We start from the raw sequence: 19,708 nt of genomic DNA, 5'->3' as shown, positions 1-19,708 counted from the left end.
ATGTTCATAATATCCAACTTCCTCACTTTTTTAGTTCACTATATCCACAAAAAATTACATAATATGTGTATAGCAAGACACGGGAGCGAACATTTCGTTCACTATATCCGGGAGTTCACTATAATCCGTGTTCACTATAGCAAACTGTATTAAACTTCTGAAGAATGTAGTTCATTTCTCCCTTAGTATTAATGTTAAAGTCGTTTTTATTTCTTATGAGAATTGAAACCTTTTATACATTTTCTTTGTACTTATATCTGAAATTTTGTTTTTAACATTGGTTAAATAAAATAGACAAAAAAAATTATTAACTTCTTCCTATTATTAATGTGGTTTAAGGCTGCTTTTTTTTTTAAAAAGGATTGAAACCTTTTATACAATTTTGTACAATCTCCTTGTAATTATAATTAATATTATGTTTTTAAACTTGCTAAGTAACATGGGTTTCTTCATAAAAAATGGAGCTCATTTTTCTCATAATATTATCGTTATTTTTAAGACAGTTTTTATTTTATTAGGATTGAAACCTTTTATTCAATTTCTTTGTAATTATAATTGACTAGTTGGCACTGGCGACCAGATGGTTGCCTTTTTAAATAAATAGAATTTCAAGATTTAAAATCATACAGTCAGAAATAAAGACAATATGTAACTCATAATGTTCATGTTAGAGTCCATTTAATTTTTGTCTTGTTCCTGTAGAATTATGGTGAATTTGTTATTAAAATGTTAAGTAAAAGATATGCTAACATTATAAAAAACATATACAGGGTGAGTAGGATTTTTAAAAAAATGCTTAAAGGTGCTTTTTTTGATTTACATTTTTTAAAAGCCCTTAAAGGTTGTTTTTTCAATTGAGGTTTGTAAAAGTGCTTAATTTTCCATCTTTCATGATTTTTTCTTTGCTGTGTCGATCGACGTCATAAATTGAAAAAAAAAAAGCATGCTTTGGCAATTTTTTCTCTGCAATATTTATCAGAAACTAGTTATTTTATCATGATTATGAAAAGTCTTTGAAAATATTTTTGCATTTTGTTGATTTTATGTATATAAATGAAGAATATTAAACAATAGGAAGAAATAATTTTTATTACTACATTATGATTTTCAGCTCCTGATTATGATTTTTTTTTTAAAGTGATTAAAAATATATTTTGAGTGCTTAAAAGGTGCTTAGTTTTTGTTGAAAAATCTCTCACCCTGATATACAAATAGTCTGAAAGGTACTTTTGATGAATAATACTTGGACTTTGAACATTAATAGTAGGAGAGAAAAAGTACTTTTTTTAATGAAGTAATTCATGTTGCTTGGCAATTTTAAAAACAGATTATTAGTTTTAATCGCAGAAAAATTGTATGAAAGGTTTGAATTCTCAAAAGGAAAAAAAAAAATGCTATATTAACATCAATACTGGAGGAGAAGTATACAGTATTTTTCATAAAGTAATACATGTTACTTTTTTAGAAACAAAATATCAATTATTATTACAAGGAAATTGTATGAAACGTTTAAATTAAAATCTGATGAAGAAATTGTATACACTGTTCAGACCAGACTGAATAATTTTGGCTCGCATCATAAAAAATAAAATAAAACTTTTTATTTGCTCTTGCAATGGAGTTAAAACTTTTTATATATTTCTTTGAGTATTTAACATAAATATGCTTATTCTTCAAAACAGCATTTCAATTTCAAGGTTTTAAACTTTATTAAATTCTAATAGTAAAGATTTTAATACCAGCCTATAATAATAATAATTATATAATAATAATTATAGATTATAATAGTAACATAATAATAATAATCAGGAGTCTGTCCAGACAAGTTTACTACCGTTTAGTGGCATCTTTCCCAAATTCAACTTTAGGAGAAACAGTTTCACGAAATACTTTTGAAAAAGCAAGTTTTAAGATTCTCCTCTCTGCCTCTTAAAATTTTGTTTTTGTATCCCCTTAAAAAACGATAAATTACGGGTGAATTTTTAAAGTGAAATGAGTCTCTCCCTCTATAAACTTTGCAGGAAGTCGAAATTCAAATATTATCTTAAATATTATCGTAAATTTATTCTAACTGACCTTAAATTTGAAATTTAAGTTGAATTCAAGTTGAGATGTAACTATGTACAGTACAGAACCCGTTATCCGAAAATCAGAAAACCAAAAAACCGGAACAAAATTCGATAAATTTTCTTGCCATTTTTAAAAACAATTTTTTTTCCTTTTAAGATTTTACGATTTTTCTTTCTTTTTTAAAGAGGTTTACCTTACCATCATTTTGGAAATAATCATTAGTGCATTACTTCATCGTTGTTTCTTATTTTTAAGATTATTTCCAATTTTTTTTTTTTTTTAGTTGGGTTTAACAATAAAAAAAACGGCTTTTTGTAGCGATTCAGAAAACCGGAAAAATCAGTTATCCGGAATAGCGATGGTCCCGACCGTTCCGGATAATCGGTTCCCTACTGTACAATGATTTTCGTGGACTTTTAAATTTGGATACAATTTTTAAGCTCAAAATTTTACAATAGCAAAATCGTTTTTGAGTATATGGGGAGAAATATATACAAATTTACCAGTCATACATGATTTTTATTTGTAGTAACATTTTTTGAAAAAAAATTTCTTACTTTCCATATTTTATGTGTTGATTTTTTTTATATAATTTTAAACTTTTTGCAAATTACGTCTAAATTTTCACAAAATTGGTACCTTTCAAAAAAACCTAGACAGACCCCTGATAATAGTAATATAAGTAATATAAATCCTAATAATGTAACAGCACACTAAACTCTCTTTGTCGTCTTAATTCTTTTATTTTCAACTCTTGTTTGCTTGGGATTTTTTTTTTCAATGTGAGCTATTGCTAAACTTTTTTTATCACAACTCTCTTGTGGAATATATAAAATGAAGCAGTAGGTGTTAAAAAAGCAAAAAAAAAAATAATAAAATAAATAAAGTATTTTCCAGCAATGTGAAATTAGGTTAATGAAGAAGACATTCATTAATGCAGAGATGATTGTGCTCTGGACAAAATCTGGATTTCCAGATTTTTCGCTAACCGCGATCCGGAAGTTTCCGGAAATCCAAGGTACAGAAGTTTCAAGAAGAAATCATAGATCACAAACACATATAAAAATTCTTGTATATTTTATTTAAAACTATTATAAATAGAATTTATACTTGACATCTCTTTCATTTGTAAATATTTTTTCTGGTTTGAATAATAAATGTGATTAGAGATAAAAATTCCTAAACTTCCTAAACTTATGTATAAGTAAAACTTATACATAAGTTTAGGAAGTTAACTTATAAGTTAAACTTATACATAATTATTCATTTAAATTATGCTGCATATAATTTATTTACAATATCATGTTTTGAAAATATCAATGATTTAAATTTATCAAGACATTAATTTTTTTGAAATGTGTCAATAATGAAGAAATTTTCAGGCTTTGTGAGTTGGTGTCACAATCACCTATAGTCATTATGTGACCTTTCCTGCCATGACTCATGAAAGGCTACTCATAACCAAGAAATGCTTTAAAGTTCATTTGAATTGTTCTAAACATAATAAGAATTTTATTTCTTTCAGGGAATAATTTCTATGTGAGCAACTATTGTTATTTGTTTGATTGTGTGTGTGCTTGTATTTAGATGGACTCCGGGATTTCAGCAGAATGTTTATGCAAGTCGCATACACACAACAAAGCTGCTGGCAGAAGAGATTCAGAAAATGGATGTCCCACCCAAAGTGTTTGGCGTAATATCTGGTGTGGGTGAGTGGAATATGGAAGTGTTTATTATCTTTTCTATTATTTTTAAGAAAAGTTAGCAAAAAACCCAACATTTTTCTCATACGTTTAATATTAGCAGATTTTGTACAAGTTCTTAAAAATCATCAAAATGTTCTTAGTCTGTAAAACGGTTTTCAGGGCCTTTAAAAGGTTATTTTTTTTAATACAGACTTTCATGTTTTTAAAATGGTTTTTTTTTTATTTTGGCATTTTGCAACAGAATTATTATCAGCAATTGAAAATTAAATAATAATTGTAGTTTTTTTGTAAAAATAAATGAATTTTTTTGTAAAAATGAATGTTTTTAAAATGTCGTTATTTATATATTTTTTACTTTATTTGAATATGAATCCTTAATTTACTCTATTTATGTGTGACTTTACATTGTAATATCTAACTTCTTTACTTTGAAGCATTTTTTACAGACTTTCAGGTTTTTAAAATGTTTTTATATTTTCACATTTTGCAACAGAATTATTACCTGTTATTGAAAAATAAATATTAAATGCAATTTCTTTTGTAAGAATGAATGATATTTTTTTATAAAAATAAGTAAGTTTTATATTTGTAAAAATGATTATTTTTAACAGGTTTTTTTTTTTTTTTTGTTTTTTTTTTTACTTCATTTTGAGTTCATTTGAGTATCTTTAATAATAAATTCACCCTATTTATGAGTGACTACATTGTAATGCCTAATTTTTTATTATTAAAATATTTAATTTACAAACTTTCAGAATTTTATATTTTGATATCTAGCAGTAGAATTATTACTGGCTTTAGTAAACTAAATATTGTAATCTTTTTTGTAAAAATGAATAAATTTTTATTTTTAAATGAATGTTTTTAAAAAGTTTTTTTTTTTTTTTTAAACTTCATTTGAGTATGAATCCTTCATAATAAATTTATCTTATTCATGGGTGACTACAGTGTGATGCCTAACTTTTTTTACATTAAAATATTTTTTTTACAAACTTTCAGGTTTTTATATTTTGACATCTGGTAGAATTATTACCGACAATGGTAAACTAAATATTCTGATTTTTTGTACAAATGAATGAATTTTTTTTTTGAAATTAATATTTTAAAAAAATGTTTACTTTAAAAAAAAAAAAAAACTTCATTTGAGTATGAATCCTTCATAATAAATTATCTTATTCTTGTGTCACGTGTCACTAATGACACAGGTTTTAATCCTCACTCACTTACAGTTTTGTTTGTTTCCTGTCTAAAATTCACATAAATGGACCATTAATGTGTTCACTTGGCTAGAGACTTATTACCTTTTAAATTTTTCCGGATTCTTCTAATAGAATACAATTTAAAGCAAGTTTCCTTATTTGTTGATTCTTGAGTTTCCTATTTGTAGATTTCATTCAGAATTATGTTGTCACAACTGTGACATAAATTCATTACCATAAAAAACTTACTTAAGTTACTTATAAAAAACTTACAATAAAAAAGGTTAAAATGATCATTAATTTCTTTATTATTTTTACTTTATTCCTATGAATAAAACAAGATTCAAGAGCATCAAAGCTGATGTGGTAAAAATTTGTGGCATTATCGAGATTAAGTTTGTTTTAAAATTCCAATAATGCGACTGTAGATGATTTATCTCATTCTTGATAACAGACATATTCTATCATATTCTTTTAGTTTAAATTTTAAAGTGAATCTGGTTTGTCCAATTAGCCATGTATTGGATGCGTGTCCTAGAATCTGTGGTAATGGATATTTCATTGCATTTTTAATGTTGAACATATCTATCGTGTTTCTTTACTGTTAGTCTTTAGTCCGATTTGTTCGATGTCGCCAAGGTTTCACTTGCTAGGTATTCATTATCTATTACACTCTCAGATACCACAGTTTTTTGCCTTTGTTTTTCATTTTAGGTTTCAACCATACATTTTCTGTTTCAAATCACTTTTGCTTTCCTCATTCACCTCTTCCAAATCTTGAGAATGAGTGCCTATTTTTGAGCACACGTAATATTTGCTTCAAAAATATGTCGATGATAATAAAGGCTAACATGTTTTGTGCGATCGCATATAGACACACATTTTCAACTTTCATTACCATCTTTATGTTGTTGTTTTTTTTAAGCAAAAAATTTTTTTGTCTTTCCACTTCAGTTTCTTGGGATTATACATTTAAAAACACAACATATTAAATTAAAATACTAAATGCGATATTAAAACCCTGTGGCAAAATTGCGCATTGTTGCAGAACGTTAGAGTTTTTGCAGAAAGATTTTTTAATTGGGAAAGAAAATATTTTGGTTTTCTTTTCTGCATAATTTTTCGAAAAAGTTTTTTTTTCTGCAGAATTTTTTTTCTTTCAAAGATGTCTTTCTTGCACATCAGAGAGAAAAGAAATAATCACGATTTTTCTATTCTCATTTGAGATTTTTAAAAAAGTACGTTATGATTGGCTACAGCTGGAATTTCGAATTAATAATATAAAATAAAAAATTCATGAAATTTTGAAAGATAATTCGCTCTAGGAGTGATGTTCTTTCTTTCTTTTTTTTCTTCTTTAAAGAACACCGTGTTTTACACACACTTAAGTATATTTTTTTTTAATGTGTCTGATTTGCGTAATTTCGTCGTCGATCTTTATTTTGGAGTCACTGCATGGATCTTAAGATTTTTAATTTATGTAAAAAAAATTTTATTTATCATGGTTTCATTTATATATGAATTTTAATTTTTGTAATGATTTACGAAATTCAAAAGAAGAAATATTTAGTCCATTTTTCCGCCCACAAAATGCGAGAAAGCATCATAGTATTAGAATTAAAAAATAAAACTTTTACAATTAAAATTTTTTATACATTTTTATTCTACATTTTCTTCTGTCAACACAACGTTTCTGTTACTTTAAGTGAGTAATTGTTATAATCAAAAGTATCTTAGAGGGAAATATTAATGCTAGTGAAGTTTGTCACAGAAAGCTTGAAAAAATTCTGCCACAAGATATTAAAATAAGTTTTGCATAAGATTCTTAAATGAAAAAAATTGTAATACAGTCAAACCCTGCAATAGTGAACATGGTCTATAGTGAACTCCCGGGTATAGTGAACGAAATGTTCGTGCCTTGCTGAACAAATATAATATTATTTTTTGTGAGAGGAAATTGGATAGTATGAAGTTTTTTCTGTCTTCAACTGATTTTTTTCTTCATTTTTTGGTAATTTTGAAATTTCTGCATAAAATACACATACCGATTTTTAGAATCATCTATTGAATGGAATGTAGCCTTAACCATATTTTCTTGTTTGCTTCTTCGACCTCAGTTTCCTATCCGTATATAAAGACCAACCCTAAATTTTTTTTACGCAAGACGAAGAGTCATAAAAAATAAAAATTAACATATTTTTTTGTTACTACATATTGTTTTTTAATCATTTTTGTATTTGTTTTTATTGTTCATTTTTTTAAATAAAGTTCAGTAAAAGTTTGCAAAAATTAGTTAAAATGGTTTGCAGTATGGATATAGTGAACTCCCGGTTATAGTGAACCAAAATTTTGGTCCCTTGAAGGTTCACTATAGCGGAGTTTGACTGTATATAAATAGTTGCAACTTTCTAAAAAAGTCAATGCAGTAAATTTTTTTGTTGACTACTGCTCTAAAACTCATTTTTTTAAGGATGTTAAACAACTCTGAAATTTCAAAAGTGGAATAAGACAATAGAATGATCCCTCCCCTGGAATCAAAGTTAAACAGTTATTTCAGACAAGTGAATGTCTCAAAAATTCGTGAAAATGTATTTTTTTTTTGTTCATCAAAAATTTATTCTAAATATACTTCAGAGCTCATATTGATAGAGTTTATATTTTACTCCCTTTATGTATTTCCCCCCCCCTTAAAATTACTCAAATTATATGGTTAAATGCATGATGGAGATTTTCTCTACTTTTCCTCATATTTCCTGTCACTCTCAACAAAATAAAAGAATAAGTTCAATTTCTAACAAGTTTAATAAGTTAATTTTTCTAAGTTGAATTGTTTCTGTTTCAAAAATAAAAAGGCGTCTTCCAAGCAGATTCTGGGGTTAATGAAATTATTGACATTATTGAGCATCAACGAAACATTAACATTCTTGTCTTCTTAATATCTGTTCATAATTTCTGAAGAAAAAAAAAAGGATTTTAAAACTATTTTCTGAACACATTAATTGAAGGTATAAATTAGTTCGTAATCCAAAAATGTATTAATATACTTTATTTTAGTACAGTAAGACTTGTGTAAGTTGACCACTTGTGGTGCATTGTTTTAGTGGTCAACTTAGACAAGTGGACAACTTATAGAGGGGGTGGGTCATTGTTTGCTTTTTCATTTCCTATATCATGTTGCTATATATTTTAAAAAAATTTTTACTTGACTTAAAAAATTTTTTTTGCAAATAGCCAAATGAATATCTTAAGAAATGTGTTTAAACCTGAATGAACTTCAATTTGTTACATATAATTCTAATATTTAACTGACTTTTTAAAAAAAAATATTATATTAGTTATGCACGTGAAGTGCTTAATAAAAATAATTTCTTGAAATATCAGAACACGAAAACACGTAATTTGAAAACTTTAACAAAACAAAATTATTTGAACACTTTAAAATATATTCTGTTATTCTACACTTACAAACCTATTTGTTACAAAAATATTCCCTCATTGTTGTTTGACGCTGTTGTTTAGACTTTACATCAGCCCTATGTTTTGAATGAAAGAAATGATTTAAAGCTGACCCCCTACAGTTTCCCCATATGGTCAACTCACAAAAGGGTTTAGATTAGCTTTTTGCACTATTTCACCAAACAAGTGAAATTTTAACATACATTGCAAAATGACAGATTTTTTTTTCTTCTGGTCACTTTATGAGGGTTTTAGAATAGAATTTCATAATACTCCTAGACAAAATTGACTTCTTTCAGTGGTCAACATACAAGATAGACTGGTGATCAAGTTACAAAGGTTTTGCTTCCTTATATTATATAGGAAAAATTCCATTCTTGATAATTGAGGTCAACTTATGCAGGTGTCCAACTTACAAGGGTGGTCAACTTGGCAGGTTTCACTCTATTAAGAAAAACATAAAGTTGGAGAAAAAAAAATTTTTTTTTAGATGCTGATTCTAAAAATGGTTTGGTTTTGAAATCTTTTTACAATTTTCTATTTTCAGTATTTGTTGTTTAAGGAAATAAGGCATATCGAGACTTTTCCCAATGTAATTATATTTTGTGAATTGCGCTAAAGTAATTTGAAAGTCAATTTTAAGTCATTTGATGATTAATCCAATTTTTATTTTTTATTTCACTCCTTTCTTTTGTACAAAACTTCAACTCTGTTCATCTTATGAATATGCACACCTTTTATCTAGTGCCTAATTAGCAAGGTTCTGCCGAGGTGGTTAAAACCACTGGTAGAAACCGGTTAAAACTGGCATGGCAGTAACACTTTTCTGCCACATTTGTGGCAGAAATTCAGAAAACGACATAAAAGTAAGTACTGAGATTGACATACAATGGATAATTCGTAGAAAAGCAATTAAATGTTAAACGAAGTACAATTTATTTACAAAATTATCACCATTCAAAATCGAATATTACATTGTTTGCACTCTGCAGTAATCTATAAAAAAAAGACAAGTTTTGTTGCAGTTTCTAAACGTAAAAAATTTCTCAATTTGCTATACACGTACAAGAAATTTGAGAAGATTCTCTCAAGTCCAGCAGAACTAGCAGGCATTGTCATCCACGAAAGATTAAAACTGTTACTGTTATAATAATTGGATTGTTGCCATGCAAATTATGCCTTGAAAAGAGAAAAAAACTATTTGAAAATTGCTCTATTAAGTTATGTTAAGAGTTAAATGATAATAATTACTGAATTTCAGAGTTTAATATAATAAACTAAAATCTAGTCTTTATATTTATTATTACATTACATTATTCTTTATTTTAAATAAATATTTGATATACTGCACTCTTTATATTTAATATAAACAAAATAATATATATTTACAAACAATGAATTAAAAAGTTTGTTACAGTTACATGGAGTTAAATTTTTTAGTTTACTTAAACAAAATGTCATTAAGCAATTACTAGAACTAATATAGAAGTTTTTTTTAGTTTCTGTCAGTTTTTACCGGTTATAACCAGTTTCTGCCGGCAAAAAGCCAACCCTGCTAATTAATGAACACAGAAAGAAAAAAAAATTTTGTCCTTTCAATCTACTTAATCGATATTCTACAATATCTCTTTTTTTTTTATTCCACTTGCATTCTACTCTACCATACTTTTTAACTTTCTCACTTTTCCAAAATCATCTTTTTCTTCTCCCAATAGTGCCAGAAGTCTTTTATTTGTGTTAAGTTGTTGTGCTATTGATACAACATATAAATATTTGTTTATAACATAAAAATATTTTATTACATTTTATTGTGTCAAATTAATATATACATGTTAAATCTTTGGCATTCATATAAAATGTAATAAAATATTTTTATGTTATAGACAAATATTTATATGTGGTATCAATACTGCATATATTGGCAATCAGTATCATTACGTCGATTTAATTGTGTATTTTTGTTATATTGATAATTTTTAATTAAGAATAATGATTGTGATTTAATTGCTACCTATTTAATGTAATTTAGTTTGTGGGTCAACTAAGCTATTTTTGTTTTTATATCCACAATATTGGGTTTAAATATTTTAATACAATTGTTTATTATTTAAATTATTGTATATTGGAATATTAATTTTATTTTGGAATCTTTAATATCTATTTGGAATAATTATAATTTTTCTTTAAAAAATGCAACGATGTATTTTTATGTTATAAACAAATATTTATATGTGGTATCAATGCCCCGCATTCCTCTACTGCATTCTATACTTTGTCTTCTTATAAGTGCTTCTGATGCGTTTCTTTTCCTTCAGAACTTAGTTCTGTTTCTTTATTAACGTTGCCATTCATTTGTTTTCCTTGCCCCTTTTTTCTTCTTCTTGCACTTGGATAGTGTCACTTCCCAACGTTACTACCAATGACATAGCTGATGTTCAGTGCATCACCACACACATTAAGATAAGAATAAAAATGAATAACAATTAAAAATAATATACTCTTATGTAAGAGAACAAGATCATTAGAATGATCACTAATTGCAAGGTGTTAAAACTATTTATTTAATATAGATCATTTAAGATATTTAGAGTTACAAATTTTGTTCCAGGAAGGCATTCACTCCAATTAATAATAGGTACATAAAAATTTAACATGAAATTATACATTATATAAGCTGCACTGCTAATAAATAAATATTTATGGGGTGATAGAAAATTTTATAATATAACTTAGCTGTTGAGGATCCTCATCTTTTTTTTTTATCTTAACCTCAGCTCTCCAAAACCACGTGTCATTCCTTTTCTCTCACCTCCTCTAACCAAGCCCCCAAAGCATACTCAACTCTTATTGGCTGTTACCACCATCACAAAATAAGTAGGGCTATACTTGCTATTTCTTTTTTATTTTTATTTTTGGCTGAATTATTTAAGGGCAGAGAAGGGCAGGTGAAGACTTATGAAAAAGAAACTAAAACTTTAAAGTAATTATAGCAGAGCAGTGCAGCAAAGATAAAAGTAACAAAACATCATAAAAGCAATACCACATATATATAAAAGTAACAAAACATCATAAAAGCAATACCACACAACTCTACAATTTTACAATTTCTCCTGCTGTACTGGTTTAATAAAAAGTTTCCTAATTTCTGTACATTTTAGAAAATTGCCTGAAATTGAATAAGTTTCCTAAATAAATCCATATTGAAACAGAATTTTTGTACAGTTTAATGCTTACTTGAATGTTTAAATAAGTATTACTGATTTATAATGAAGCGAACCTCATTTTTAGAAATCAGCTCAAATCTTTTTTTTTTTTGTTCTAAAAGTTTCAGTTTATTTTTATTCAGAACTCTCTTTTTAAATGAATTAAAAAAAGTCTTTTACCTATCTTTGAAGAATTAAATGCCTATTCATAGTCTAAATTATGAGTAAACATAATACATAACATTTCAAGTATATTTAATGTCAGTCATAACTGGAAAATATTGCAGTTTTTTTCTATTTTGATGACTATAAAAATCCCTGAAATTCCCTATATCTTAAATATTCAGTACATTATTGCAACAATAATCGTGAAATTTATGTTTTGTTTCCAGTAATATTCTCATTTTGACTTGTTTAATCAAAAGTAACTACAAATGCATCTCTTGATTGTTATGTGTAACTAATGTGAGGCTTTATTTTTGTTTCAGGTTTTTATCCTCCTAGTAAAACAGAGACATACACAGAAGAGAGTCCTGGTTGTAGTGAAGATTACTTCTCTCAGTTATGTTCTGATTGGGAAGCTGCAAGCGTTTTACCTCCACACCTTAATGTCCGCCGCTTCGTTGTTCGATCAGGTGTGTATTTTCCCCCTCGTTCAATGTTCTCTGGAAGCAGGAAAACTTTTAATCTACAGAAAATTAGAAAATACTACCTATAGTAGCAGTGTTATCTATATTCTTAGTCCATAGTGGTTACTGCAGGGGTGATTGTGCTCTGGAAAAAATCTGGATTTCCAGATTTTTCGCTAATTGCAATCCGAAAGTTTCCGTAAATCCAAGGTACAGAAGTTTCAAGAAGAAATCATCGCTCACATTTATATATAAAAATTCTTGTATATTTTATTTAGAAATATTAGAACTAGAATTTATGCTTGGCATCTCTTTCATTTGTAAATTTTTTTCTGGTAGAATAATAAATGTGATTAGAGATAAAAGTAAGCTTACACATAATTATTATTTTAAATTATACTGCATATAATTCATTTAGAATATCATGTTTTGAAAATTAAATTTATAAGCATATTAATTTTTTGAATGATTTTACTCAAGAAATTTTCAGCATTTTTGAGTTGGACCCACAATCATCCCCGTTAGTGGGTTTTAGTTTTTTTGTAATATTTAAATATTTTGGTCGTTTCAGCTACATCTTTACTTGGATATGATGTGGGGATATTTATCCCAGAAAAAGGAATGAAATTGTTTAGGAAAAATTGATTTATTATGTGGGCCTGATTATAGCCTAGGCCCAATAGGCATGGGCCTAGGGCCCACAATTTCTAAGGGGTCTCAAAAATTAGTAAAAAGTCTAATGTAATATGAGCTAGCTATGTGTTTGTTTAAGTATTAAATAAAAAATGATTTCAGCTGACAATAAAAAAATATTCAGCTAATCAGTGACTTTCAGCAAAAATCACTGATTTCAATTGTTTGTGGTCAACAAACTATTTTTTATTTTGACATAACATTGTTGTGTTGTTTTATATTTAGCTTGAATTTATAGATACTAGGGGGCTCCGCCCCCTGCTCGCTACCGCTCGCTAACCCCCGAGAATCGCTACGCAATTCTCTTTTGTTTGCTTCGCAAACAAATTTTAATACATTTATATAAGGATATAAATGCGCGGCAGAGCATAAGTACGACTGTACGATTCTTCCAAATACTGATTTTCATCTATTTCTCGAAGACGATTAGCTGCCCTACTTCGATTTTCTCTTTGGCGGGCATTAGTAAGCTCTCGATTATTTTGTCGATTTATTCTTCGACGCTCTTGTTCATTTTGACGAAACGTGGGATCCAATCTCCGCTGTCTGCGATATTCTCGATCGCGATCTGTCCTGTCAGACATTATACTGAAATTCCAAATGATTGAAATTAGTTGAATAAATAAATGTGATTTAAAATTTAACCATTTTAAGGTAAGCAAGCCTCAGTAAGCTTTATAATAGCAAACAACAAAAATGTAAACATTAAAAGATATCAATCACTGGATAGGCATAAGAATGATAAGATAAGATGAGATGTAATCAGCAAAAACCCACTCAAAGTAAATCAACAAAAAGCTTTGACGCGAATGCGTTCTCTTTTCTGATTGGCTTAAAACTGCATCCTCGCTTGGATTGGCTACTTCTTTCATACTGTCACGTGATACCTTAGATTTCATTGGCTGGTGCGACACCATCATTGGATTTTTATATATAGTTAGATACGTAAACTTTATCTTTGAAAAACAATCTTCAATTGTCTGCTTTCAAAATTTCTTAGAATGTTTCTCTTGAATCATGCAGTTCAATAGATACTTTTTCATTATTAGGACTACTCTTCAGTCATTTAATTTCAAAATATTTTGTAAGGGGCTCAGAAAATTTGGTGGGCCTTTGGCCTGAATTTGTCTTGATCGGCCCCTGTGTAAAACTTAAATTGAACATGGCCACAATCCAAAATTATAAAAATAGAGAAAATAAGTCCCTCAAAGGGATCAAGAAAATCATTCTTGAAAAAAAAAAAAAGAAAATCATTCAATCAGGAATTTTTGTTAAGATATCAATTTCACAGTTGGAACTGAGAGGCCTAAGTCTCCAGTCTAATCGTCAAATAATTCAGAATTGAAAATAAAGCCAATCCCCCATAATCAATATTAGATTTGACAGGGTTGCCACAGGTGACTAAAATGCCACTATTTGTAACTATTTTCGACCTGAGGCAATTTTTTTGCCTTAAAAGGCTATAAAAGCAACTATTTTCAGGAAAAGGAGACCATTGGGAGACTTTTCTGGGCTCCTAGCAATGTTTTTTTAGCATAAATTGGGTTGCCAACCTGCGGCCCGCGGTAGCTTCTGAACATAGTGAATTTTTTTTCTTCTAAAAAATAAGAAAAATATTAAATTGCAAATTTTAGTCATCACTTTTTAATGCCCTCAATTTGCACAGATTCCATTGTGAATCTATTTTGTTTCTCAATCACCTTTTCAACAGTTATTGCTATGAAACTCTGCATGATTTTAAAGAACCCAATTTTTAATACAATACTATTATGTGCGAATTTAGAATTTTAGTAATTACTTTTTCAATATATATATATATATATATTTGCTAAATCAATTATTGATAAAAGGAAAAATTATGTGAAAGGGAAAATTAATAGAAAGAGTATGTTTTTTTTAACGCAAAATTATTTTTCTGCCTTAATTCTAGCATTTAAAAGTAATTTAATGTTCTGCAAATATAAAAAATTTTGTTATATAAAAATTTAGTGCTAGAACACTAACATTTATTTAGAAATTATTATATTAGCCATCAACTTGACTAAATGGATCATGGTATATTACAATGAAGTCAATATTATAAAATTTTAATCATATTATTGAAAAATTCTTATTTAGGCAACTATTTTCATAATTTCAGGTGACTATTTTCATGCTTTAGGCTGCTAGAAGCAACTATTTTGCTCATTTTTTTTCTGCGGCAATCCTGATTTGAAAAGAATCAGGTGAAAGCAAATCGCCAAAAAGATTGTAAGAATTAGTATAACCGTGTAACTAAAAAATTTTTTGAGAAATAAAGAGTTATGAATAGATTTTTGTTTTCTATTTAGTCACGGCAGTGAATGAATGAATCTTACATTAGTATTTAAATAAAAAGTTAGCCATTACATTGATTGTTAAGAAAAGAATAAAATATGTTAAATTCGCTTTTTATAAAGTGTAATAAAAATTAAATAATCAGTTTCATTTAATTAAAATTTGATTGAAAATGATTTTAAAAAAAAAAGAAGTTTGAGAAAATAAAGAAATTTTAAAAGCTAGGAAATATGTAATGCCTATTGTGGCATCACATCACTTGAAAACCTAAAATTCTCAAAGAAACTCAGAATTAACTCTAGATGTATTTGGAGTGTTGTTGGCTAGTGATGATCACACTAAGGCAATGTATTTCAACCTATTATTAGGCTTTAAATCTATTTTGTATAACCTATCATATCCTTAAAAAAAAACTTCGTGTCCTTTCCTTCTTTTGAGGTGAACCTGAACCTGATTCAATGTCAATTGAGGTGGCTAACCTCTTTGTAAACAGGGAAAGCCTTGAATTTTCAGAAAATTTGAAATTATCACCTGAAAACCTGGAACTCTGAGAGACGTGCTGTATCAATGACATGTCGAATATGCCTAGAAAGAAAGTGAAGAATAAGTAAAGTCACGTTACTCGGGACACATAAGTCTCCAGTGCGAAAATAAATTAATAAATATATAGCACGTCTGAAGATTTATGTAGGCAAAATTGTAACAAAAATTTAAATCTTTGTGAAAAAATTTGTTTTCTTTTGTTATTTGTAGCTGAAAAGGAGAAAAAAAAATTTAGTATCAAAGTACACTGTTGCTTTTCCTTGATGCATGTGTTTGATAAGCTCTATTTAAAAGCTTTGATACTTCAAATATAATTCTTTGTGATTTTAAATTCTCTGTTTTGTCGATCAATGGACAAAATAAAATTATGGATGTCAATATTAATTGATGGATAAAGAGGGTATGAATTCATGTTTTAAATAGAACCCCCTTTTAGTAAAAAAGAACCCAGAAATTTCCAAGTCCTGGATAGGATTCTAGAATCTATGATTTCCAATTATTGTTAAACTTATTTTTGAAGTTATAGTTCTTATGCGTCTTCCAACAAGGTTGCGTTAAACGTTTAACGCTACATTTTTATTGGCCGGGAAATCACGTGGTAGGATCCAGTTTTCCCTCATTCATTTCCATATTGTTTTGGTTCTCACTAGCATAAAAGTATTTCTTTTCTATAAATATTTTTTTTTAGTTTGATTTGACACACATATAACTGAATGGGATAGTATTTTTTATTTTCAAATTTAGTGGATAACAACTGTAAAAAATGAGTGAAAACAATCCCACGGACAATGCGACAGATTTAAGGTTATGTCAAGGTACGTCTCATGTGAATATCAATTGATTGTTAGGTTTTCTCTTTTGAAATTACATTATGACGCATTCGCATACATTATTAATACAAATACATTTTCCAGGACGAGACGATGAGGCAACCACAAGCACTTCCACTGGTTCAAGAGGTCCACGAGGGAAAAATGCACAAAATTACCGTGATTACAGAGCACGGAAGCGAGCGGAGCAGAAAAAAGAATGGTTGAATAGAACTAATGATCCTTCTACGACTGCTGATTCTTCAACAATTAACGTCGCAGGTTACGAAGTTTAACTTCTTCCGCGCGGAGGGACTGCACTCACTATTTTTTTTTCTTATAAAGAATGGTTTTTATTGTTTAGGTGTTGTTCTGGGTAGAGCAGGTTGTATAATACAGCCAAAGTTTTGGCCATTTTATTTCGGACTTAGTGGAACAATAGATAAAATTAAATTAAGAATGTTAATGTAATAAGTGGATAAAAAGGGTGAGAATGCATATTTTAAATCGAACCCGCTTTTAGTGAAAAAGAATGTAGAAGTATGAAAGTTCTGAATTCTAGAATCTATAATTTCCAATTATTGTTAACACTGAACATACCATAACCTGTCAAATGACCGTTTAAGAACTTTTGCATCAAAAATGCGCTTATCATCTTATCGTTTTTGCACATTTGACTTCCTGACTTTTCTAGCAATTATATACAGTTAATATTTTATTATTATTATTTTTTGTATTTTGTTTGTTTAGAATAATACTTGTCGTATGCCTATTTCTGCCACTAACCCGTCATTTGACCGGGAGAACAATTCATTGCTTCATAAGGTTTTCGGATCAGAAATTACGATGTAATGCACGTTCAACATGTTACATTTGATGAGTTGCGCATATCTGCAAAGACTATTGCGTAGTGAGTTCAATCGGAATAACTGTTAATTCACATTTCAAGAAAGTATTTAAAATTTTAGATTGTCATTTTTGTGTCAGAAAAAGTGACAAAAACTAAATGTTTTGGTAAGTAGCTTAGATTTTATTTTGATAGCTTTACTTCATTTCTAACTAACTGTTTGTTTTTACTCAGAAAAATGTTGAAACCATCAAGACAGAGCAAGTTCTTAGAAGAAATAATATTAATTATAAGAATTTTAATTCTTATACATTATAAGAATTATAGAAATAATAATAATTAGAAGAAATGTGTTTGCGGAAAGTTTACAATGTTAACACCCTGTATGTGTAAAAAATGAGTTGAGCAATGAATTAAAAATCATTATTCTTTGTGTTTGTAATATATAAAAATTGGCAATATACAATTTTGTTTAGTTATAATAAAGTTTTTTTTTAGTTTATTTCCTTCCTAACATTCATGGATTCAATCAAAAAGTATGGAGTCCGGTCAATTGACTGGCTACAGGGTGTCTGCACACCTGGAAAGTCATGAATTTCGGTATTGAACAAAATTTGTCATGAAATGTCATGATTTTAACTATTTTTTAAAAAAAATCATGGAAAGTCATGGATTTAGGTCGCCGAAGAATTTAATTTTTAAAATGGAATCCCCCCCCCCCATTTGATGGTGTTCAGAATATCTGAATTTGTGAAAAAAAATAAAAAAATCCCCGCTCATAGTCATATTTTATTAAAATATAAAAAGTTTTTATTATGTTCTTTAAAAATTATGGTGTTCTTTCAAAAAATGAAAGAAAAAACATCATTTTTAGAGCGAAGTATCTTTTAAACTTCTGTGATTTCAGAATTATTATTATTTCTTATTTTACCAATTTAAAACTCTAACTGAAGTGAGCCAGTGATTGGCAAATTTTTTAAATTCCAAAATGAGAATAGAAAAATCCAGAGTATTTCTTTCCTTTCTGATGAACGAGCAACGTATCTTTAGAATATAATTCTGCAGAAAAGAAGAAGAGAAAATTATTGCTCAGCTATTACTTTTTCACCTATTTTATTGCTTCAACTCTTTTTTTTTAACTCTGTTTTTTAAAATCAATAAATATGAAGATGCAGAGTATAACAGATTTGGTTATACCTATCATTTCAATGAATGTTATTATAATACTTTTTAGATTTATTATTCTGTTTTTGTCGGAGGAAATAGTAATTTCATTAAGTCAGGAAAAGTTCTTGGAATTAGCCGTGGAAAGTTATGAATTTGAAAATCTTAAATGTAGCAGATACCCTGTGGCTATGGTAGTAAAGTGTTAGTATGTTTAGTGTTAAACTTATTTTTTTAATAAGGAATGGTTTTTATTTTTTTTAGGTGTTGTACTGGGCAGAACAGGTGGTATAATACAGCAGATGTTTTGGCCATTTTATTTCGGAGTCGGTGGAACCATTGGTAGTGGGAAACAGTATTTCCCATGGATTCATATAGATGACATTGCTGGTATATTCACCCACGGAGTACAGTCCGTTACTGTTCACGGAATCCTGAATGGTGTTTCCCCCGAAATCGTTACAAACAAAGAGTTCACAAAAGCCTTTTCTCGAGCCCTGTGGAGGCCTGCCGTCCTTCCAATCCCAGAATTTGCAATCAATTTAGCCTTCGGGGGAGAGAGGGCTCGCATGATGATGGAGGGACAAAAAGTAGTCCCTCAAAGAACTTTGGAAAGTGGGTATAAATTCCTCTACCCCGACATAAAGTCAGCCGTGAAAGAATGTGCGCACATTATCATGGATTTAAATAAGAGATGAGAAAAATTAGACTATATATAGATTGTTAATATAGTAAATAAAACTGTAATAGTCATAATTATTGTTAATAAAAATATTTCCTTTTAATCTTAAGAACTTCTAGATGATTAATTCTCGAATGTTGTCATCATTTATATTTCAAAGCTTTTCAGATTCTAGAAAAGTTTTTCTTTTGTGATGAGTTTTATTTAATGGTTACATTTTTATTCATATTTTTTATTCTGCTTTTTTTATTTCACATTTTTATATTGTCGTTATCAATAAAAATATTTCCTTTTAATCTTAAAGACTTCTAGATGATTAATTCTCGAATGTTGTCATCATTTATATTTCAAAAGCTTTTCAGATTCTAGGAAAGTTCTTCTTTTGTGATGA

The 19,708-nt window shown here is 28.3% G+C and overlaps 1 protein-coding gene across 9 annotated transcripts in view; it reads left to right on the top strand.

Moving 5' to 3' along the window:
* LOC107445965 (epimerase family protein SDR39U1) overlaps positions 1–19,429 on the top strand; it is a 33,390-nt gene extending 13,961 nt beyond the window's left edge. For 6 of the 9 annotated variants that reach the window (XM_016060482.5, XM_016060484.4, XM_016060486.4 and 3 more), the window contains 3 exons: positions 3,658–3,779; positions 12,123–12,269; positions 18,900–19,429. In XM_016060482.5, the coding sequence (XP_015915968.1) occupies positions 3,658–3,779; positions 12,123–12,269; positions 18,900–19,333 (703 nt within the window). In that variant the 3' untranslated portion in view covers positions 19,334–19,429. Of the gene's footprint in view, positions 1–3,657; positions 3,780–12,122; positions 12,270–15,096; positions 15,267–18,899 lie in introns of those variants that run through there. The other 3 variants (XM_087149343.1, XM_087149342.1, XM_087149344.1) reach the window with 1 other exon arrangement.
* The last annotated feature ends 279 nt before the right edge of the window (positions 19,430–19,708 follow it).

Source organism: Parasteatoda tepidariorum, chromosome 8 (assembly GCF_982258835.1).
Source record: "Parasteatoda tepidariorum strain Cologne lab strain chromosome 8, Ptep-v5.0, whole genome shotgun sequence".
Lineage (NCBI taxonomy): Eukaryota > Metazoa > Arthropoda > Arachnida > Araneae > Theridiidae > Parasteatoda > Parasteatoda tepidariorum.
Note: the sequence above shows the minus strand (reverse complement) of the source record. Positions and strands in the feature narration are given on the sequence as shown.